The sequence below is a fragment of the Toxotes jaculatrix genome, chromosome 5 (genome assembly GCF_017976425.1).
Source record: "Toxotes jaculatrix isolate fToxJac2 chromosome 5, fToxJac2.pri, whole genome shotgun sequence".
In the NCBI taxonomy this organism is placed as follows: Eukaryota; Metazoa; Chordata; class Actinopteri; family Toxotidae; genus Toxotes; species Toxotes jaculatrix.
In genome coordinates, this window is record NC_054398.1 from 410,742 (window position 1) to 434,842 (window position 24,101).

The 24,101-nt window shown below is 45.7% G+C and overlaps 1 protein-coding gene across 5 annotated transcripts; it reads right to left on the minus strand.

The window, feature by feature from the left end:
- Positions 1-847: 847 nt before the first annotated feature.
- Positions 848-22,238, minus strand: LOC121182197 (sodium channel protein type 4 subunit alpha B-like). Of its 5 annotated transcripts, none has more exons than XM_041038576.1 (30): positions 21,953-22,238; positions 20,471-20,648; positions 18,658-18,795; positions 18,435-18,553; positions 18,225-18,314; positions 17,219-17,347; positions 17,046-17,131; positions 16,648-16,884; positions 15,300-15,363; positions 15,079-15,220; positions 14,480-14,716; positions 13,997-14,278; positions 13,658-13,729; positions 13,482-13,568; positions 11,125-11,478; positions 10,630-10,819; positions 10,097-10,278; positions 9,262-9,319; positions 9,022-9,176; positions 8,194-8,367; positions 7,966-8,088; positions 7,504-7,788; positions 6,946-6,999; positions 6,655-6,792; positions 6,385-6,489; positions 5,076-5,346; positions 3,798-4,410; positions 2,712-2,856; positions 2,559-2,636; positions 848-2,459 (listed from the first exon to the last, which is right to left on the minus strand). In XM_041038576.1, exons 1-30 carry the CDS (start codon positions 22,054-22,056, stop codon positions 2,298-2,300), a joined length of 5,052 nt encoding a protein of 1,683 aa, XP_040894510.1. In that variant the 5' UTR covers positions 22,057-22,238; the 3' UTR covers positions 848-2,297. The 5 variants fall into 5 exon arrangements, with proteins under 5 accessions (XP_040894510.1, XP_040894509.1, XP_040894508.1 ...); XM_041038575.1 differs by having other exon boundaries at positions 849-2,459; positions 13,464-13,568; positions 14,498-14,716; XM_041038574.1 differs by having other exon boundaries at positions 849-2,459; positions 9,262-9,316; positions 13,464-13,568.
- Between the last annotated feature and the right edge of the window lie 1,863 nt (positions 22,239-24,101).

Below are 24,101 nucleotides of genomic sequence, written 5' to 3' on the forward strand. Positions count from 1 at the left end.
GAGCTGCAGTTCCCCTCTCGCCTGGTTCAGGAACACAAGTTTCAACTCATCTGCAAAAACCTGAACCTCGGTTTATCTGTTGCCATAAGGTCATGAGCAGGCGCTGACCTGATTTAAGTCCAGAAGGTGGACATGGATTTTGATGGTGTAAACTGATTTCAACTTGCAACCCAGCTAGAACAGTGAGGACCCCATTCCAAATGTCCAGCAGGGACATTTCCCCCCACATTCTGAAACAGGACCTGATCCTTCGGTCCATCATCAGGCTCTTTAGTTGTTCTTCCAGCCACGACAGAGCCCACAGGACTGACGTCCTTCATGTCGTCTGAGTGACTGCTCAGAAACACACCGTCATATTCTTTCAGTCCAGTTTCCTGGGCATCCTGATGATGCCAAAGTGATGGTCATGCGGTCATGCGTGTCGTGCAGCCTGCACAAAGCGTCCAGAGACCTGTTCCATAACCGCACAGGAAATCTGAAAATCTTTGTTCCTGCACAGAAAAGGCATCAGGTGGTAAATGTAGCTTTGCAGGTCAGTGATGGAGATGCACGGCAGTAAAGCCCCATATGAACATTGACTGAGCAGCCGGACCGTCCCCCAGGTTGGATCACACGGTCCCGGCTGTGAAGGCGGGTCCAGATGAACTAGTGTGGATCAGTCTGTGGTTCCTAAACTGGGACAGAATCTTCTTTCCTGAACATGTAGATCTAGATATCCAGCAAAAAAAAATATGACCCCACTTCGTCAGCCAGCCAATCAGAGGGCTACTAATGGGGGCGGGGGCGGTTCTTATAATGATTATTAGAGACACCAACCAGGTAAAATGAAGACCAAACTACTTTTTCTGACATAAAGTGTAAAACTGTATAAAACTGAATTTATTTTTTTTGTTTGATTAGATTTTACACATAAAAAGAGAATGAAGGAAACAACAGCATCAACATCAACGCTGAAAAACACGATTAAAAAAAAGAATAAAAAATTATAAAAGGCCGCCCGGTTAGCTTGGTGGGTGGAGCATGAGATTCAATCTCTCAGGGTCGTGGGTTTGAGCCCCACTTCGGACGGCACCACCTCCCACGGGCTCACCACCTGTGGGATGGGCCTGGGCCCAGATAAGCGGCAGATGATGACAAGCACAAAGCCGCACATCTGTCAGTAAACAGGAACAAACACATAGAACCTGATGGTTTCACAGACACACAACACAACACAACACCACAGAAAATCAACAAAACCAAAATACATGAGACTCTGACCTACAATGGTCGTCTTTTGGTTAAAGTACATTCTATGTTGTGGGAGTACAAGGTTAATAAAACAGAATCAATGAGTCAAATCAATACACGTGTAACACTGAGTGATTTTTAGATCAGGTTTGTGTTCACTTTAACACAGAGATGTTAGTCTATGTTTAAAAAGCCAAATAAATGTGAAAATATTGATAAAAATAATATTAGAAATACATGTGTAATACATGTGGATAACATATTGTTATGTGCACTTCTGAGTATTTGTGCAGGTTAATCAGTCTGCTGGGAAACAAACTTTGTCCAACAAACTAAATATGTTTCTGAGTTTGTCTGACTTGTTTTCAGCTACGTGAGGACCAGGTTTCTGTGGACATCAGATCTGAAACATCTCAGCAGCTGTTGGACGGATTGTGGTGAAATGTGGTTCAGACGTTCATGTCTCCCTCAGGATGAACAGCACTGAATTTGTGGATGACTTTTCACGTAGCGCCATCATCAGGTCACGTTTACTTTGTTCCAGGCTTTGGTTTATGATCTGATACCTACAGAACTAATAACATTCCCATCAACAGCAGCTGTACTTGATGCTTACTGCTAATTAGCTAATGTTAACATGCTAGCGCACTAAACTAAGATGGTGCACATTGTAAACATTATATCTGCTAAACAGTCGCTAACGTTGTCACGTTAGCATGCTGACAGCAAAATAGAACATCGCTGCTCTGTTTGTAGCTAAACTGCTTCAGGTTGGTGTATAATGTCACACCAGTGTCAAGGTCTGTGATTGGTCACCTTGAATGTCCATCAAAAGACATTTCTGGTCAAGCAGGCATCTCCTAAGACTGTGGACCAGAGAAAACTATCAGGTGATCACTGATACTATTCTACACCGAGATCATGTACCTGTAATAAGTGTTAGCAAAGTGTCACTACAGTAATAACTTGGATTAGTAGTTAAATGAAATTTATCTGTTTCAGCTTTGTTAGAAGATTAAAAACTCCTCAGCACAGACCAGAGATGCTGATTCAGGGTCTGGTCGACCTTAAACACCTGGAGCACCTGAAGCGCCGCCTGCAGACTCAGGCACCGTCTCCTCGCCATCTCTGTCCTGCAGGAGGTGTTTCCTGTACGCTCTCTGTATCACTGTTGCCGCAATTTCCTCCTGTCTCCTCCGCAGGGTGCTGCTGATTGGCTCGTACGACACCTACAGGAAACAGATGTCACCTATTACACCAGGCAGGATGTCGTGTGGGTGGGACTGATATTTAAGGTTATACCCAGGAGCTGAGTTTAGATGTAAAACCTTGCATGAGTTGTTGGCAGTGAACTTTTCCTCCATTGTGGCTTTGAGAGCATCCGTCTCTCCCGAATCACCGAACACCTGCACACATATGATTCTTATTTTTATTCCTGTTCTTATTCTTACGCTTGTTTCATGTGTGAACAGCGACGTTACCTGTGCAGTAAGTGTGAGCAGGACATCCACACAGTGAATCTTGTCTCCAGGAAGTAGAGGCAGATCCATGTGGATCAGTTTGATGGTGTTTGGTTTGGGAATCCTCAGAGGACCATGCAGAGCGTCGCAGAAATCTGACAGCTGACTGTAGAACACAAGAGAGTCAATTGTAGAGATCACCAGAGTCCACGGTTCAGACCAATGACATCTCTGAAAAGTTTGAGTTTAAGTTTATTAAACTCTTCAGCTTCTGATGATAAATCTGATAACTTGGCTCCTCTGTTAGCCCCAGAAGTGTAAGAGTTACCTTTGATTCTAATCTGTCTTTTGATGACCACAGTCTCAGAGTCAATCTCAATGACAAAAGTAAAATAAAGAAAATAATCACCGGTCTGTCAAACTGCTAAAGTTAGCAGACGACACCACCCTCATTGGTCTCATCTCCGATGGGGACGAGTCTGCATACAGGTGGGAGATTGACCACCTGGTGCTACAAAAACAACCTGGAGCTGAACACGGCAAAGACAGTGGAGATGGTTGCAGACTTCAGGAAGAACCCAGCCCCTCCTGCCCCCATCCTCCTGAGTGACTCCTCAGTCAACAGGGTGGAGTCCTTCACCTTCCTGGGAACCCTCATCACCCAGGACCTCAAGTGGGAGCTGAACATCAGCTCCCTCACCAAAAAAGCCCACCAGAGGATATGCTTCCTCCGGCTGCTGAAGAAGTTCAACCAGCCGAGGTCAGTGATGGTGCACTTCTACACCTCCATCACTGAGTCCATCCTCACCTCCTCCATCACCATCTGGTACGCTGCGGCCACTGCCGAGGACAAAGGAAGGCTGCAGCGTATTGTATCATCCACTCTGCTGAGAAGGCGATGCCATCTCTCCAGGACCTGTACGCCTCCACCTGTACCCTGAGGCGTGCAGGTAAGATCAGCAGCTGATCCCTCCCACCCTGGTCACAAACTCTTTGAGACACTTCCCTCCGGCAGGAGGCTGCGGTCCATCAGGACCAAAACCTAATTCTGATTTTAATTTTAATTTTCCTGTAAAGCAGGTTGGATTGCATGGAGCTGGGACTCACCTGTACTGTATGACCTGTGAGCCGTCGGGGTCGAACTTCCTCCAGGCTTTATAAAACATCTGCAGGTCGCCATCACTCAGCCGCTCGATGTCCTCCACACTGAAGGTCTCCAGAATGACGGCAATGAACAGGTGGACCACCAGCAGCATGGACAAGATGATGTAGGAGGTGAAGAAGACGATGCCCACTGTTGGACTGCCGCAGTTCCCTCTCACAGCAGATCCCGGGGTCTCAAAGTCTGGGTCGCAGTCCGGAGGCGTGTTCAGGATGGGAAAAAGAAGACCATCCCATCCAGCTGTTGTGATTATTGTAAACAGACAAATCATGCTGTTCACAAAAGTCTCGAAGTTAAACGTGTCGTTTATCATGGCCTCCTTCTTCACATGGGCGAAGCTGAACATGCCGAAGCTGGAGAAGGTGAACATGAGGAGGAAGAGGAGGAGGCAGATGTTGAAGAGGGCAGGCAGTGACATCATAAAGGCCGCAAGTAACGTCTGGATCCTCTGGGCCCAGCGAAAGAGATGGATGATACGACTGATCCGACCCAATCGGAGAATAGGCAGTAAGCTCTGTGGGAAGAAATACTTCTCCACCAAATCAGCTATGAAAAGATCTGCAAGAAAGAAAGAGAGAGAAACTGGAAGCACCTTATTCTTCTAGATCACTGCATGATGCCTCATGGGGAGCAGCGCCACCTGCTGGGTGGACTGATGTCTAATATTTCTTTTCCAGTACAGCAGCGGTTTTCCTCCTGTGAGGCACCTCCTCACAGTGTCACAGTGTAAGCCAAAGAGCAACATTTTACTTCCTGTTTACATCCCTAAAGCATTATGGGACCTTTCCATTCAAGTATTTAAAAATGAACCAAATATGACACCACAAAGGTGTGGCATGATCCATTCAATTCACCAATCTGTCATCTGTCAGGGTCACAGGAGCCTATCCCAGCTGAGGATGGGCAAGAGGCAGGGCCTGGACTGGTCACCAGCCAATCGCAGGGCTGACACACAGACAACCATTCACACCTGGGGGGAAATTTAGAGCAGCCAATTGACCTAATGTGTGTGACCTAATGCACGGGGAGAACATGCAAATTGCACACAGAAGAGCCCAGCCCAGGGTTCGAACCTGGAACACTCTTGCTGTGAGGCGACAGTGCTAACCACTGCACCACCTTGCCGCCCCAATCAAGCTATCATTCACTCTCCACGCTCTCCATCACTCTTCTCCATGACATCACCAGACGAGACATCACCGTATGAAAACTGGCCGACTCACCTACGGTGGAGAAGAAAATAATCACAAAGTCAAGGATGTTCAAGTAGTCGGAGAAGTAGTGCTGTCTGAGCGCAGTGATCTTCAGGAGGAACTCGATGAAGAAGACGAGGTAAAAAGAGAAGTTGAACCAGTGTAAAATGAACTCCTTTTCCATGCTGTCCTCCTGCGTCTCCACCATCAGAGTCACCATGTTCAGGCAGATCACCACCACCATGAAGACCTCGAAACACTGTTTGGTCACCAGGTCAAAGAGCAGAGCCTGGCATTTATTCTGCAGGAACAGGAGGAGGAGGAGGAGGAAAGGTACAGGATGTTACAGCTGGATGACAATTACTTTGAAAAGTAAAGACTGTAACACAGCCAGAGATCCAGACAGTCATGGGTTAGGGCTCTGAATTTGTTCGAAGAGCTCATCGCTTCCATCTCGAATCAAAGTCTGAAATCCAACACCGTGTCCAAAATCTGGAAATCTTCATACATCTGTGTTGTGAGCAGATACTAGGGCGGCTGTTTGAACTCTGTTAAACTTTTTATGGACCGTTTGGATTTGGTCTTCTGACTTTTTTTTGAGTAGTTCCTGATTTTATTTTGAAGTTATGTTATTCTTGTTTTGACTTTTGTTCTGCATTTCCTGTTTTATTTTGAAGCCTTTGTGTGTCTGTTCCTAGTTCACTTCCCATCTTTGTGTCCCACCTGTATATACGTCTCATTGCTCCCGTCTCTTTATCAGTTTATTTGTGTCCCTGCCTGAGTCCAAGTCTGCATTCCTGCCCGAGTCTGTCCCTGTCGTGTCGCTGTCCCTGTGGTTATGTCTTTTCCAGAGCACCTTTGACCTGCCCTGTGTTTGTCTCCTGGTTTTGTCCACCCCCCCGTCTCAGACTGTACGCTGGTGATTTTGAGTTAAATAAAAGGACATTGTCAATCATCAGTCTGTCCAGTGGTGTCCTTCCCTCATGTTCTTGGCTACAGCCTCATAACAATCTGTCCATTTGTTAAAGGACGCGTCCCACCACAGGATTATCTGTTCATTTTAATCACCTGAAACCTAAACGCTCTCAGTGACTGTCTCGCTCTGACCTGCTGCAGCGTTACATATATTTCATTATATTTATTTATTACACTAGTTTACAAGAAATTCTTTTTCTTTAAATCTTTGTACATAGGAAAATGTTTAGATTGCTTCTGAATGGGACTGCGTGCAGTTTCATTTCATTCATAAAGATTCTGATTCTGAGTTTAATGCAGATTAACCAGTTTAACCAGCGTCCTTCGATCTGACCACAGTCGGACAGGAAGTCGGTGAACCCACCTGGGGTCGTGGAACCGGTTTCTGAGGTTTCTTGGAGAACAGTTTTTTCATGGCCCACAAATGTTTCTGCTGCTCCTCCGTCATGAAAACATGTTTCCCTCCAAAGTAAAGACGAGAGGAAAGAGCGACGTTAACTCACAGAAACCAACATGAGAAGAATGTGTCCAGTTTAAAGTGGTTCAACACCTGCACCTTAGCTTTACACGGCACCTGAACTGTTGTCATGGTAACAGTCTAACTGTCTGTCCCTCAGCCTGTATAGAAACATATCTTGTGTCTTAGCTGATCCAGCGTGTTGATGAAGACTCTGATGAAGAAATTGAAGGTGAAGAAGCGGCCAATGATGATGAAACAGATGAAGTACAGGTACATGTACAAGTTGGACTCAAACGCTGGCTGAGACTCCACCTACACACAGACACACAGACACACAGACACAGACACACACACACACACACACACACACACACACACAGGCAGGCAGCAGTGTCAGTATCAGAGGCTGTACCAATACAGTACCATGATCAGTATTAGTGTCAGTGAAGCTGCTGCTGCACTGACCTGTCTGGAGTCCACTGCTGAATACATGATGTCCATCCAGCCTTTAAATGTTGCCTGACAGAGACACAAGACAGAACTTCATAAGGAAAACTGTGAATTTAAGTGTCTTTTCTAATGAAGTGATTCCATTGAAAATAATGAAGGTTCAGTATTTGACAGTGTCTCAGTGTTTGTCTCAGTGTGTGTCTCAGTGTGTGACTCAGTGTCTGTCTCAGTGTCTGTCTCAGTGTGTGTCTCAGTGTGTGTCTCAGTGTCTGTCTCAGTGTCTCAGTGTCTGTCTCAGTGTCTGTCTCAGTGTCTCAGTGTGTGACTCAGTGTGTGTCTCAGTGTGTGTCTCAGTGTGTGTCTCAGTGTCTGTCTCAGTGTCTCAGTGTGTGTCTCAGTGTGTGACTCAGTGTGTGACTCAGTGTGTGTCTCAGTGTGTGTCTCAGTGTCTGTCTCAGTGTCTCAGTGTCTGTCTCAGTGTCTGTCTCAGTGTCTCAGTGTGTGACTCAGTGTGTGTCTCAGTGTGTGTCTCAGTGTGTGTCTCAGTGTGTGTCTCAGTGTGTTCCCACTGACCACTTGCAGCAGTGACAGGTAGCCTGCGCTCACGGTGTCATAGTTATTCTTCGTGTTCTTCCAGCGAACTTCAGTGTAGTTCTGCTGTATCAGAGACAGACACTCTGTCTTGTTGTTCAAGTCCTCCGAAAAGAACAGATCGTCTGATGTCTCATTAAAGCAGTAGTAGAACTTTCCAGCAAATAAATGCACTCCAGTGATGCTGAAGATACACCAGACGAACAAAACCACAAACAACACGTCACACATGGCCGGGAGGGTTACACCCAGAACCTTCAACACCACCTGCAGACAGACGGGTAGAGAGTGAGACATGTATAGATACACATGGACAGGTGGAGCTGTCTGTCTGTACCTGTCTGTACCTGTGACTCAATGATCTGAACTCAAAGCTTCACTAACAGTTTCAGTGAAGAACAAAATGACCTCAGTTACTGTCTGTGTTCAGAGTGCCTGTCTTACCCTCAGGCCCTGGAAGCGAGACAGGGCCCTCAGGGGCCTCAGAGCTCTCACAGTCTTCAGGGACAGGCCGGCTCCCAGTTCAGAGTATCCCAGCATGCCTAGCGCGATTGACACCAGAGACACCTGGAAGACACAGCACACCTGGTGATGACGTCGTTCTACAGGTGAGAGTTAAACACTGATGGAAAGAGCAAGTCAGTACAGCACAGAGGAAGATCGGGTTCTTACCGCCAAGATGAGGAAGTCGAGCCAGCACCAGGCGCTGGTGAAGTACTTCCTGAATCCACAGCCGATCCACTTGAGAACCATCTCCAGCAGGAACAGGTACGCGAACACCTGATCGGCCTTGTCCAGAACCATCTGTAAGACCTGACGCTGCTGTAAGTGGACGTCCTCAAACACCTGTTCTCACACACACACACACAAACACACACACACGTTACCAGGTGGACAGGCTTTTAACCCCCCCTCACTGACCAAGTCTTCTCCCAGTGCGTAAACCAGCCATTACCACATTCTTCATCAGATCAAGTCAACTGATGATCTTCTGAATTCAAAACTGAGGTTATTGTGTTTGGTCCTAAACACCTCAGGAACAGTTTATCTGATCATGTAGTTCCTCTGGATGGCATTAATTTAGCCTCCGGTACGACTGTGAGGAACCTTGGAGTTATTTTTGATCAGGATTTGTCCTTTAACTCATATAAAACAAGTCTGTAGCCCTGCCTTCTTTCACCTGCACAGTATCAGTAAGATCAGGAACGTTCTGTCGCAGAGTGATGCTGAAAAATGAGTCCATGCATTTGTTACTTCCAGGCTGGACGACTGTAATTCCCTGTTATCAGGATGTTAACTCTGTAAAAAGCCTCCAGCTGATCCAAAATGCTGCAGCCAGAGTACTGACTGGAATTAGCAACAGAGATCATATTACTCCTGTGTTAACTTCTCTTCGTTGGCTTCCTGTAAAATCCAGAATTGATTTTAAAATCCTTCTCCTTACATATAAGGCCCTCAGGGGCCCTCAGGGGCCCCTGATGCTGCCGTGTTTGTGTTTACCAGAGCTGCACTGCTCAGCAGGATGATGAAGATGATGAAGGTCTCAAAGTATTTGTGTTGTACAACAGAGAAACAGGCTCTCCTGAAGTTAGACCACACCCTCCCCGGGCCCCGGGACGTGTCCGCATCCAGGAATGGACAGCAACGGTAACAACCTGAGACACACACACACACAGGCTCATCAGAGCTGTTACTGGTCATTGTGTGTGTATGTGTGTGTGTGTGTGTGTGTGTGCGTACTGTCACAGCAGCAGTCCTCAGGTGTGTTTTCTCTATGATTTGCATTGTCTTCATCCTGCTGAACAAAAACATTCATAAATAAATTTACATAAAAGTTTCTGATGATTATTACTACTTTATTACTACTGCACTACTGGGTCTCCAAAGAGCACAGGCTGGAAAAAGACTCTGATCTGGGATCAGTTAGTGTTGTTGGTGGTTCCAGGGTCAGCTGCTCAGTGAACAGCTGGAGCAGCATAAACAGAGCAGATGAATGAGACTTTTCCTGTTTAAAGTGCTGTGTCTGGTTCACGGACGCACGGAATCATCCGGATTTTTTGGATTCTGAGCGACAGCGGCAGCCCTGCAGCTTTTCCTTTATTGTTGTTCAGCTTTGTGAAGAACAAAGGCCTGAACCAGACTGAAGGTCTATTCATGTTTCACAGTGAGTGTAAATCACTCGTGTTCACAGGAAACTGGGTGAAAAGTCCAGTTAATGTAGAAACTAACCAACAAATTCAAAACACTGAGAACTTTGTCAAAAAGGCTGAGATTTGATGGATGGAGCTGAACGACAGGTTCGGGTTCGGAGCGATTTCATCCGCGTACACTGATGATATATTTATTATCTGTGTGTTGTGACTTTTCTTCCTTATATTCACTGTTGTTTGTTCTGTTTTTTTCTCCTTTCTGGATGAAATTATTAGTCACTGTTCAGGATGTGAACCCAACTATCAGCTCATACATGTGACTATAAATTGTAAAGCAAAGCAGAAAAGGGGAGATTCAAAACTAAAATATGGAAATAAGAAAACAGGAAATAAGACGCCACCCAATCAGAGCAGAAACCCTTTACTTGTTGCTTTTTCTCTTCTTTCTCTTCGTTCTCAGGCGTCTTGAATTCAATCTCGGCCTCGGCCTCGGGAACCCTCCGGAAGGTGGTGCTGTCGTATTTACCTCCAGGGGCCTTAACGTCTGACGCTGGCTGGTCTGAGGTCACGCAGGTCAAACCCAGGCATTCCTTCGTACTGTCGGCCACTAACAGTAACATACACAAACACAATTTCACTCCTGAAATCTGAGGCTGACGAGTTAAACTCAGAAACCTTCAACGGTTTCAGCAACAGTAACAGCCTGAAAAACCCTGAACTCCAAAACCTCCAAAGGCCAAAAGCAAAACTGAAAACCATCTCGTCCTGAGGTCACATCAACCAGGACACCTGTCGACCTGCCGTTCTGACCCACGAGAACTCAGTAACAGATACACCTGTAAAGCTCGGACAACATCTGTCCACAGACATCAGACATATGATGATGACATGCTGACACAGACACACACACACACACACACACACACACACACACACACACACACACACACAGGCCTACCTTTGTGGTCGGGTTTCATGTAGTTCCTCTTTCCCAGCAAAGTCCACATATGTTGTAGGATCCAGATCCTGGTGCGCGTCACCCTCCCTTTGATCTGGGCAACGGCAATTTGTACGTTGTTTTCCTCTTTTTCTTTTGGATTGTCGTTGTTGAAAAAGTTCAGCAATAAGGCCAGGAACAGATTCAGGACCTGAAACAAGACCAGGAACAGACTCAGGACCAAAGACAAAGTCATTCACAGATTCCAGACCTAAAACAAGGTCAGGGTCAGCATCAATTCCTGAAACAAAGCCAGGAACAGAGGACTTGCAGCAGGACGAGGACCAGTTCAGGACCCATACCTGTAATGGTATTAACATTCAATACCTAATTAACTTTTTCACTGCTGAAGATTTAAGCCAGAACTCCCAGTTTGTTTGTAGCTACATCTGACCTGCTGGACTCCAGAGGGTTAAACCAGGCTCAGGTCGGATAGGGACATAGGGAGAGGCTCACCAGCAGGTTTCCGATGACCAGGACCGTCATGTAGAAGATCAGACACATGGTCGGACCTGAGACTTCCATGCAGTCCCACATGGTCTCAATCCACTCGCCACACAGGGCCCTGAAGATAAGGATGAAGGTGTGGAAAAAGTCGTACATGTGCCAGCGAGGAAGCCTACAGTTCTCTGGAATGCGACAGACGTTTCCATAATCCTCGTGGAACAGCTGCGTGCCAGCAATGGTGAAGAGGAAGACCATGATCAACAGAACAAGAGTCAGGTTCCTCAGGGCCCGGACTGAGGTCCAGATAACCTTCATGAACATGTGGAGGGTTGGCCACCACCGGGCCAGTCTCAGCATCCGCATCTGGACACCAAACAGACAAGAGACAAAACAGGCAGGTAGTCATGTTAATAGTGTTAAATGATGTATGAAGTAATTAGTGATAATGATGATGATGATGATGCCACAATGATGAGTTTAGTCATAATAACTAAAATAACTAAAACTATAACTACAACTAATTATAAGCTTTGTCAAACAAAAAGGTTTGAAACCTAATTTTAAAATCAGAGAGTGTGTCTGCTTCCTGAACCCAGACTGGTTCCACAGGAGAGGGGCCTGATAGCTAAAGGCTCGGCCTCCCATTCTACGGTTAGAGATTCTGGGAACCATAAGCAAACCTGCATTCTGGGAACGAAGCAGTCTGTTGGGATAATATGGTTCTATCAGCTCTGTGAGATATGAAGGAGCCTGGCCCCTGAGGGCCCCTGAGGGCCTTATATGTGAGGCCCTCAGGGCCGCACATTTAAGAATTGATTTTAAATTGACATATAAGTCAATTTAAAATCAATTCTGGATTTTACAGGAAGCCAGCGAAGAGAAGTTAACACAGGAGTAATATGATCTCTGTTGCTAATTCCAGTCAGTACTCTGGCTGCAGCATTTTGGATCAGCTGGATGCTTTTTACAGAGTTAACATCCTGATAACAGGGAATTACAGTCGTCCAGCCTGGAAGTAACAAATGCATGGACTCATTTTTCAGCATCACTCTGCGACAGAACGTTCCTGATCTTACTGATACTGTGCAGGTGAAAGAGGGCGGGGCTACAGACTTGTTTTATATGAGTTAAAGGACAAATCCTGATCAAAAATAACTCCAAGGTTCCTCACAGTCGTACCGGAGGCTAAATTAATGCCATCCAGAGGAACTACATGATCAGATAAACTGTTCCTGAGGTGTTTAGGACCAAACTAACAGAGGTTTAGACAAGAGAGATCTAATGTTTAATAGCCCACATCTAATTGTGGTGCTTTTAGGTTGAAACAATTTTATAGTATTAATTTTTTGAGGTTTTTATGAATAACACCTCTTGCCTTTTGGTTTATACACTTTTTGTTGACGGGGAGCAGACACAGTCTCTATAGGATAAAGGAAATGTTGGAATAGGAAGAATCATGGGAGGGTGACAGCTCTAGAGAAACTACAGAGAAGCGTGTAGGACTGCAGCTCTGCCTCCTGGTCTCATGACTTTGGTTGTCTAATAAAATCTGTCATATTTCTAGATATGTGAGCTGCACCATCCACAGTGGGATGATGCGGTCTCTCCTAATCAGACCAGGTTTTCCCCAAAAAGTTTTCCAGTTTAGTCTCTGAAGGCCACGTCGTTTGCTGAACACCACCGAGACATCCATCGACAGAATGATGACACGCTGCTAAACATGTCACCACTGGTCAAATCGGGCAGAGGTCCAGAGAATGTGCGATATTGTTTTGGCATAGTTACACACTGATTCCACCTTATTTTTAGTAACCTCCGACTGGAGTTTGATATTGGAGTTATTGCAATATTTTTACTTGATTTTCATTATACTATACTTTTATTTTGTTTTCACTTCACTTATTTATTCTAGAAACTTTTTTCTCTTACTACACACTCTGTGCAATTTTCCTCTTTTCTTCATTTTCAGCTGGGAGTTGTAAGTAACAGTAAGAATTTCCCTAGGGGGATTAATAAAGTTATTCTGATTCTGAAGCTACTCCAGGCTGGTCCGCACCAACTACAGGGGACTGACTAGCTAGCACAGCTACGGGGCAGTTATCTATGGTGTGGAGCCGAGCCTCCACTTCCCTCAGCCTCGCCTCCGATGCTACAGAAATGCTACATTTATTACACATACCATTATCGCTAAAGGAGGCAGAGGTGTCACTAAACATCTCATACACGCAGCAGTGTGTCACACGTGTGCAAGAATTCAGAGATTGACCACAGATTGATAATCTAGGATAACTCCAAACACTCATTACACAACAGAGCAGAAGCAAACAGGAAGTGACACAATACGTTACCACCACTTCAACACCAACCAGTATGGACAGGCCCTCAACATCAATAAAAATCAGCTCCAACCAACAGACGATGACAACGATGCTCTCGTAAATGTTCCAGCGCACCTGTAACCATGGCAACAAAACAATCACACACATTTCCATGGGAACACCTGTCAGGTGTCATTACTGAGTTGCCAAACAGAAAGTCTGACCTGGAAGTAACCGTACGGGTCCAAGGCCAAAAGTTTGAGGATCATCTCAGCTGTGTAGATCCCTGTGAAAACCTGCAAGGAGGGTCAGAGGTCAGAGGTCAGGGTTACTGAGCAGTACAAACCCTGCTGGTTGGGGTAAACAAGCCGCCTTTACCAGAATGGATTATGGGACAAAAGGCCCCCCCACCCCCCTACAGAGGACCAACACCCACAAGTTCAGATTTTTGTATGTTTGTGCTTCTTTTGTGTCTTTGGGCAGCTTTGTGCTCGTTTCGTGACGATTCGAAATTACCCGTGGAGTCTCATCACTTTATCTTTATGGTTTCCTGTAACACTGACCAGGTTTGCGATGCTCAGCAGCTCTGCGAACTCCTCTGTCATGGGATAATGCTCCATGGCGAAGAAGATACAGTCAATCACGATGCAGACGACGATCCCAAAGTCGAAGAACGGGTTCGTGATTAAGGTGTAGAGCCGCTGTTTGAGCCACCGCCAGCAGCCACAACAGTTCCACCTCAGGACGGCCAAACAACACGGAGGACACGTTATTACTCCAGCTGAATTCTTCTTCTGTGGTGCTGAGTCCTGTTGCTCTGAGAGCTCCACTCTGCAGGCCGCCTGCACACACACACACACACACACACACACACACACACACACACACACACACACACACACACACACAGGTCATTCTGCTTTTGTGTTTATTTCTATGTTATTTACTCAGTAAACAATGTGAAAATAATGAGCATCACAGTGTTTACAGCTTAAACTGATGTTATCATTTACCTGTAACATTTAGGTTCATTCCTTAGTTCCTACCTGACACCAAACACCCACCTCCTCTTCTTCCTCCTCCTTCTCTTCCCTCCTCTTCATCACCTCCTGGATCTGAATGAACTCATCTTCTTTCTGTTTGGCTTCGGCAACTCTGGCCATGTGCTGCTCGACGGATGCCATAGCAACCATGACCAGGAAGAGGCTGATGAGGCAGAAACAGACAGGGAAGACGAGGAGCATGAAGATGATCACGAAGGTTTTACCTGCTGTTTGCAACATCTGCAGAGAGACAGAGACAGGTGAGAGACAGAAACAAAGACAGAGGGAGAGAGACAGTAAATAATAAATGTACATATCTACACTGGTCTTGATTTTGTCTCCTTGTTTTTTGTTGTGAACCTGGATAAACTGTAGTTTGATGCTTTGGCAACGTTGTTGTTGAAATGTTCTTGTAAATAAAGCTTTGTTGAATTCATCAAATCATCAAATCAGGCTTTATTGTCACTTTGCTGTACATACAGCTGCAGCGCAGACGAAATGAGGCGGCGTTTCCTGGGGTCAGGAGAGTGAAGGTCAAGGTGTGCGTGTGTGTGTGTGCGTGCGTGCGTGTGCGCGTGTGTGTGTGCGTGCGTGTTACTGACCAGCTGGAACAGGTTTTCCCAGAAGTCCTGGGTCATCAGTCTGAACAGAGCCAGCAGAGACCAACCAAACGAGTCATAGCTTGTGTATCCGTAGTTCGGGTTGCTGCCCGCCCTCACACAGACGTAACCGTCCGGACAGACCCTGAACACATCATCACCTCTCATTATTATCGTTATTATTTTAAGTGAATGTGACAGATGAGAACATCATAAGAACGTACCCGGCATCAGAGATGTTTCCACACAGCAGAGCATCCAGCTGACCAGGGAGGAAGTAGAGATTCCCTATCATATAAACAGGCAGACGAGTAAAGTCAGTGTTGTACGGAGGATTTGAAAACAAATTGACGAAGTGAACTCCAGCACAGTTTGTCACGTTTCGTGTGTGTTCTGAGCCATGATTCACTGAAAAACGTCTTTAAAAGGACAAATATTGATCTTCTTGTCTATGATGACTGAATGAATTTTCTTCCAGTGTCAAATGAAAATCAAATCACAGAAACCACAGTGATGAGGTGCATTAGATCTCGGTGCTGTCCAGCAGAGGGCAGCACAGACCTACTCATACCACAGACGAAGTCATTAGCTTTTCGCTCTCACAACTGGAGATGCATCATCTTTTAGGACCAAACACAACAATAACCTCAGTTTTGTCTGAAGTATGGCTAACTGATCTGCTTCCTCTGGCTTCATAGATAAATATAACTGGGTATCATCTGCATAGCAATGGACATCTATTCCATGCTTCCTGATAATATTGTCTAGGGGAAGCATGTATAAGGTGAACAGTATGGGTCCAAGCACAGAACCCTGTGGAACTCCATGACTAACCAACCTAGTGCTGTTCCTTTAATCCCAGTGACATGTTCCGATCTTTCCAATAAATAAATAAATAATAAAAAACAATAAATATTACTGAATTGAACTGAATGAGCCTTAAGCAAACCCCCCCCCCCCGTCCCTGTCCTGGGACGTCTCTCCCTCTCCTGGCTGTCAGTGCCTCGTTCCAGATGTCTTGGATCTGGATCTCGGTCCTCCAGGAGTCCCAGCCTCCTCGTCTCTCCCTCTGTGTGTGTGAATGATGTTCTTGGCTTTGTCTCTTGTGTGTTTGTGTAGTTTGTCGTTCGTTCCAGGTCTTCGTGGTGGACAGGAGGTCATGTGGCTCAGGTCCTGCAAGTTGCTCAACATCGTCCCAGATCATTTTCCAACTCTTCATCCAGTGCCATCATCAGGTCAGTCATTGAATACTTTGGTTTATAATCAGCAACATGCAAAAGTAATGATGTTCCCATCAGGCTCAGCTGGAAGCTGAGTTTCATCATCATCACCATCACCATCACAATCATCATCATCGTCATCATCACCATCACCTTCATCACCATCACAATAATCATCATCAACACCACATCACCTTCATCACCATCATCACCATAATCATCATCATCATCATCACCTTCATCACCTCCATCATCATCACCATCACCATCATCATCATCACCATCATCACTATTATCACCATCATCACCATCATCACCTTCATCACCTTCATCACCATCATTATCACCGTACCTGGTTGGCTGATGTACTTGTGGAAATCAAAGTCACTGCTTCCTGTTTGGTTGCCAGTGTCGGTCAGGTTGCCAAGCGACTGCGACTCAGGCCATTTGACACATTTTTGCCTCAGATTTCCCATGAAGAGCTGCAGACCAATCAGAGCCAAGATGCTGAGGACAAACACCATCAGGACGATGACAGCAGTCAGCCTCTTCACTGATTGGATGAGCGCTCCGGCAGTCCTCTTCACACCTGGGGGTTAAAAACTGACCCTTTAACCTCTGCAGCTACACATACACACACACACACTCACTCACTCACTCACTCACTCACTCACTCACTCACTCACTCACTCACTCACACACAGACACACACACACAGACACACACACACACACACAGTAACACACTGACCTGGGTAGACTGAGATCATCTTCAGCCCTCTGGGAATCGTGCTCAGTACAGAAAGTTTCCCCACATAGACAGAGTGCGTCAGAAATCTGAAACAACAGAGACGCCATCATCATCACCTTCATCATCATCACCACCACCATCATCATCACCACCACCATCATCATCATCATTACGCCGTGCAGATGACCATGATGTCCAGCCAGTTCCAGGGATCTCTGAGGAAGGTGAAGCGTCCGACGCAGAGGCCTCGCGACAGAATCTTTATGACGACTTCAAACGTGTAGATGGCTGTGAACACATACCTGTTCAAACACAGAACATGTGAACACTACAACAACTGTGTCAAAACACATAGAAATATAACATTTGTAAGGAAATGAACTGTTTGTAAAGTTACGCCGAAGGCATTTCTGAGTTTGTTTTCTATACCAAACTAAACACATTCTAACTAAAATGTATGTGAGCTTAAATAAATTCACCATTTCTAATTGGTCCATCCATCCATTCAAACCAGGCCATGTTTTAATTATATCATTAGGAAGTATTGTTATATATTTTATTGGGGAAGCACTGACACATACTACACACATAAAACACGCCTGCAGAGATTCGCTGAGCACTGACACGGAAACGTTCAGTGGTGAAAGAAATATTTTTCACGCACAAAGTAAATGTCACTGGGCCTAGTGCTGATCCATGAGGGACACCTCTAACCGTCTGAGCCAGAGACAGAGTGCAATCTGTAGGGGGCGCTACCAGGACCCATTCTGAACATTATTTTCTGCTTTCATTCTGTGACAGTATCGTGAACCTGTTCACATGAGATCGAGACAAAACACTGAGTGTTTCATGTCCTGAGGACAGTGATTATCTCAGAGCTGAAGCTCCCCAGAGAGGTCAAAGTTGGGACCTTTGGAACGGTCGTGACCTTTGACTTGCTCTTCTTCGCGTTCTTCTGAGATGATATCTTTGTGAACCATGAGCATCTGAAATCGAGGACACACTGACTCTTTGTTTGTCTCTGAGCCCTAAACTTTTAGCTTTGACTGTACATTCCACGTTTATGACATCACTCGTCAGCTCCGTGAGCTACAGGCCACAGCTGGTCATCAGCACTTCCTCTGTTCATCTGCTCCTGTGTGTGTGTGTGTGTGTGTGTGTGTGTGTGCTTGCACTCACTCCACAGTCCTGCTCCATGCTGGAGGATAACCTATGATCATGAACACGCAGTTGGTCAGAAGCGTCAGCAGGATGAACAAACGGAACAAAGTTTTGGTTTTAAGGAACCAGAAACATCATCAGTAGGGTTAGGGTAAAGGCAGTACATGACTTTCTACCAGCTTCGCAGACCAATCAGGAAGGAGTACAGTGTGACATCATAAAGGATATGAGTGAATGAGGATCCTGGTGGCGGTGGTCCTCATAGGACTGAAGGGACTCAGTAGGTAACAGGTTGACTCAGCATTAAACCTGTGGATGATGTTTCCTTTACTGAGCACAATGAACGTCTGCAGAGAGAGGCAGGTCAGAGGTCAGAGGTCAGAAGTTTTAACTAATCTGTTAGTTCAGTGAAGCTCACTGTTAGCATAGCATGTAGTAAAGAGAGAGCCACCTTCTGTGATTGGTAGAAGGGATCCAGCTCCTCCAGTGGGGTGTTGAGAAGCTCAGGGGGCGGGTCTCCATAGATGAATGGGAGGGGCTTCCCAGCCTCTAGGTGAGTGGCTCGTTTGGGAAGGCCTTTGTCCTCTACCTGTGAACCAGAGAGCCAGCCAATCAGGGAGGACGGTTTGGTTTTACATGCTGAAACACCAGGGGCAGATAAGCAATAAGAGGCAGGAGTGAATGATCGGGGGCAGGAACTGAAACAACAGCACAGGTGACTGTGTCAAAATAAAACAGGAAATAATGCATGAACATTTGGCAGGATGTTACACGTAAATTAAAAATCTTTAAAGCGGTGGGTTTCAAAGGTTTTTCTGTCACATACTTCTTACATATACACAGAGAGTCCCTGTCCTCAGTGAGCCGAGGGAGCCCAGCCTCGGCTCAGAGTATGGATTCCCTACAACTGACAACTGTTATGTCCAAAGCTGCTCTGTGTGGCTTTTTGCCTTTAAACCAGGGCGGAGAAAGGTGTTTCCTTTATCTTAGGAAATGATGTGTGGTTGAATATTTACTGCTCCTGAGGTGGTTTCATTCCCTGTAGTTTCTACAAGCCCCACAATTTTTCTGTGTCATAACAAGCAAAGACTAAGGCAAAAATTCTGGCACTGAGATGCACTTTCTGACACTTTCCTAGGATCTTGCATTTGGCTCATGATCATAGACTGTATAAAACATGGAGGTAGCACCCGTGACGTCACCCATTGGTTTCGAGGAGTCGGTTTTGTGACCAAACCATGGGCATTGGAGCTGCGCCATCTTGGATTTTAGTGGGAGTGTTGTTTCCATATTTGGCGGAGAGACGGTTACTCTACGGGTCAGCCGGCCGTGAACCCGGCCACTTAGCTCGGAGCAATATTTAATATTTACCAGCTTTCACCGCTTTTAAACAGAAAAATGAGACCAAATAAAATTGTAGCCTAGTATTCCCGCAATAAACGAACTCTGAGAGCATGGAACACACCGCAACAGCGTTCCTAACATTAGCTGCTCCGGTCCTCTATCTGTATCAGCAGCGACCACAAATCGGCAATTCAGTCATAAGCCAGCGGCAAAATATGCTAATACATGCTAATTAGTACAAACATCCAGGTAAAATAGTGAGAAATTTACTTACCGAAAAAACTGCAACGTAACCACGCCCTAATTTATGTAAGAATTTTAAGCCTAAATACACCCCCCCCAGTGTTCACGGAGGTGGAAACTATCAATAGAGACCAAAAACAAAAAATGTACCAGGCTGTAAATATGTTTTTTAGGCTGTAAAGTTGGCTATTTTAACATGGGGGCCAATGGAGAATTGCTCACTTCTGGAGCCAGCCCCCAGCGGCAGCCGAGGATCTGCAGCTTTTTGAACGCGGGAGTGATCCTCACTGCTGAAACCTACAACTGCCCCCTTGCTCATGATCAGTGCCCTGTGGGACATATGGAAGTCGAAAGACTTTAGATCAAGCGTGGAGCCAAACCGTTCATAAGTCTAAGAAGAAAATTCCAGCTCCGCATTTAGATTCTGTTCCTGTTACCGGAGAACCCTTAGATCAAATCTTGGTTGTGTTCCTCTGCTCCCTTGTACCAAATCAGGTAACCAGTATTTACTGACCATCATGTGTTCAGCTTAGTTTCCTGAAGCCATTCCCCTGTGGAGAATCGTAGCTTCAGCAGTTTCAAAAGCCCTGTTTAAGTTCTTTACAGTGTTTGGCCTTCAGGGGTTGTTCATACTGACTGAGGTTCAGACATCAGTACGTGATCAATGCGTTTTGTACCTCTTTGTTATTTCTCCTCTGTCGCTCCTTCTCCTCAGCTTCATGTCGTTGTTGGATCTCCTCCAACGAGGCCGGTATGAAGCGCCTGAAGACCTCTGTACCAACAGGGGGCAGCAGAGATGCCATTCTGGTGTTTTGCAGCTCTGACCGGACTGCACTGTCGCCTAGCAAGCACTTCCTGTTGGGAGAAGAAGAGCGATACCAGTGTAGAAATGGCGGGCAGTCAGACAGTGTTCTGCTTCATACTTGGATCAGCAGCTGTCGCCACAGTCGAGTGGTCAACATACAGCACAGACCTTGGACAGTCTTGTCAACTTTATCGATCTGAGCTTACTCAGAGTTGTAGTACTGAAACACCTTCCTGATGAGAGAGGTCAGATTGGTTGGGGCTGAACTAGAACTAATTCAGATTACTGCTGTTTACATGGGCACAATTCACCATCTTCGAGTTTTTGCTGTCTTTGCAATCACAATTGCAAGTTTTCGCCACTTTTTTCACAAACATAAGAACTGTGAACTTTGAACTGTGAACTTCCTCTCCAGCCTTGTCCCCTCACTGATCTACACGGCGTCCATACAGTCACACAACATGCAACAGCCAACCTGTTTCCCACACTGAATTCTGTCCCACCCATTTAAACATTGATGAGTTTATAGACCTCATCCTCAGGTCTTGACTGTCTATCCTAGTCTCTGATGCCCCTCTTACAACAACTAGAACTAGGAAGACCAATGCAGACCTCTGGCTGAACAAACTACACAGAGAAAGTGGATAAAAGACAGACTGCATGTCTCCTATAAAATGTTGGAGATGTAGAAGCCAAATTTCTCTCAGATATCATGACCAAGAGCAGCCGTAAGACCAGGATCCTGTTTAGACCATAAACTGTGGGTGTCCCCTTTGCAAAATCCTCCCCATTCAGCTGTGAGCAGTTTGAAGATTTCTTTCTAAACAAAGCTGACAGCATTAGGTCAAATATGTTTCACCCCATCAAAGATTTATTACTGGCTGATAAGGACTCCACATTTTTTTGCCCTGATGAAACCTGAGAGTTTGTGGGTTTCAGAGAGCAGACAGCCTCCTGTTGCTGTGCTGCTGTTTGTGGTCCAGCAGCTGAATCCAGCTGGGGTTAGGGCGTTCAGCCCCTCTGGGTTCCAGCTCCCGATGTTCACAGAGGTGGGTGGAAATGAGCTTTCATTCACTTTCTCTTTTTACCATTTCATGAGATTCTGTTAAAATTTGTGCTGCACCTGGATGGAAACCTGGAGAACAGACTCCAGGTGAGAGTGATGTTACTGCTCCCAGCTGTGACTGACCTGCTTTAATGAGTCAAACCTCAGTCTGCACATCACACACACACACACACACACACACACACACACACACACACACACACACAGCTCTTCCTGTTTAATGTGTTTCCATGTTATAACGTGGGTCAGGTGCCATTAAAGGGTTGTTCTGTGTAGAATCAGACTTACAGCTGTGCAGGTTGAAGTCTCAGCTCGTCGGCTCTCTTCAGGAGCGCTCCTCGCTCCTTCTGGCTCCTCCAAAACTCAAAAAATGAAATTTTTCTGCTCATCATGGCTGCAGCTCACTAAGTCCTCCACATCTACCTATTCCCACCTGTCTGTCTCTCTCTCTGTCTGTCTGTCTGTGTTGTTGAGTCTTCGGCTGTCTGACGTTTCTCATCTCACTTCACTGTTTTTAACTTCACTTCAGTTATCCAGAGTCATGCATCTGCAGGGTTGTCGCAGTCTTCAGTGTCCTGGTCTCTGTCTGTCTCCTTGGTAACAGCTGGTTGTGTCGACTGTTGTTCCAACTGCAGCTCTACACGTCTCTGCTGTTTGTCTCTGCGCTACAGTCTGTCCTTCTGTTCTCCATCTACAGACTTCATTATTCTTCATTATTTCACTGCCAGCATTCATCTGGCTACACACACACACACACACACACACACACACACACACACACACACACACACACACACAGACACACACACAGATTCCCAGAAGCTTTCTGTCAAACTTCCTGTTGTCCAAGCGTCTTCATGAGAAAATTATGTCCTGATTTCTGTAACACACACACACACACACACAGCCTGGATGAAGAGAAGAAAAGAAACAAAGGATTTGATTGTTTGACAAATGAGAACTTGGGTCTGGTTTCTGTTCATCTGAGTGAAAAACACTTTATATCACTGCCAACATTCATCTGTTCAACACACACGCACACACAGATTCCTAGCAGCAACTTCTTGTTGTCCAAGTGTCTTCATGAGAAAATTTGCTGGACTGTCCTTGTTAGGACATTGTATTGACTTCCATTCTCTCTCTTTCAATTAAATTGGCTTTGTTGACATTTTGGATCAAACGTGTTGCCAAAGCAAAAAGTCACATATGAACAAAAGAAGAGAAAAGAAGCAAATGTCTCACTGTGAAACACGTGAGACATGGAACAGATTGTCCCCGTCTCTGTGTGGTGTCTGATCCTGGACTGGGTTAGGATCTGCCTCTGCTCTCTGTCTCTGACACTTCACAGATGTTCTGAACGTTCAGATCAGGTTTCTTTACATCGTGTGATCCTGTGCTTCGCTCTGATTGGTCTTTGGAAAGCAGTGTTGTTGTGAAACTGGTCAGAGTGTGTCTGGGGGGGTGGGGGTGCAGTTAGTCTCAGCACCAGCTGCCATGGGGGGCGCTCCTCTGGGTTTTGGGATGGAGGGTGTGGAGGATTGATGGAGCTTCAGAAATGTGTGTTCTCTGAGATTCTGTAGGATGTTCATCCTGTTTCCTGTTTATAGCCGTGAGGCCTGAGTGGAGTGCCCCCCCCCCGGATCCGTCATCCTGGGACGTCTCTCCCTCTCCTGGCTGTCGGTGCCTCATTCCAGATGTCTTGGATCTGGATCTCAGTCCTCCAGGACTCCCAGCCTCCTCCTCCTCCTCATCTCTCCCTCTCTGTGTGTGAATTATGTTCTTGGCTTTGTCTCTTGTGTGTTTGTGTAGTGTGTCTGTGTTCCAGGTCTTCGTGGTGGACAGGAGGTCATGTGGCTCAGGTTGTGGAAGTTGCTCAATGTTGTCCCAGATCATTTTCTTCATCTGTGTTTATAATCTATAATGTTCCAGACTGTAAATCTATTATGTTGCTCTGTTCTGGACATGTCCATTTCCTTTGTGTCCATCCTGAAGAGCAGTCCCTCCTCTGTTGCTCTTTCTGAGGCTTTTTGGGGACAGAGGGGGTCATATGCTTCACAGATTGTAAAAGTCCTCATAAATCACATTTGCTTGTTGTGCGTCAGCAATGATCATCTAACAAAAAGTTTATATTTGTTTAATTAGAACAGTCTGTGAAAGAGGCCAAAGTGTTGTTTCAGTGCTTTCACTAAAGGATCTAAATTCATCTTCTGCCACTGACGGGCCGACAGCACACCGAGCTCATTCTTTCTGCTAAATTTAAATTCCATCGTTCTCGTTCCATCCAAGTCTTCCACCTGAAATTTGGTGCAAACTGTGGGAACCAGGAAATGGTGCGGCTGTGCTTTCATTCCCCAGTAAGATGTTTCATTAAGAGCCAGAGGAACAGTTTCTGATCACAGACACTCATCGCAGAGACATCGTCCTCTAAATGTCTCAC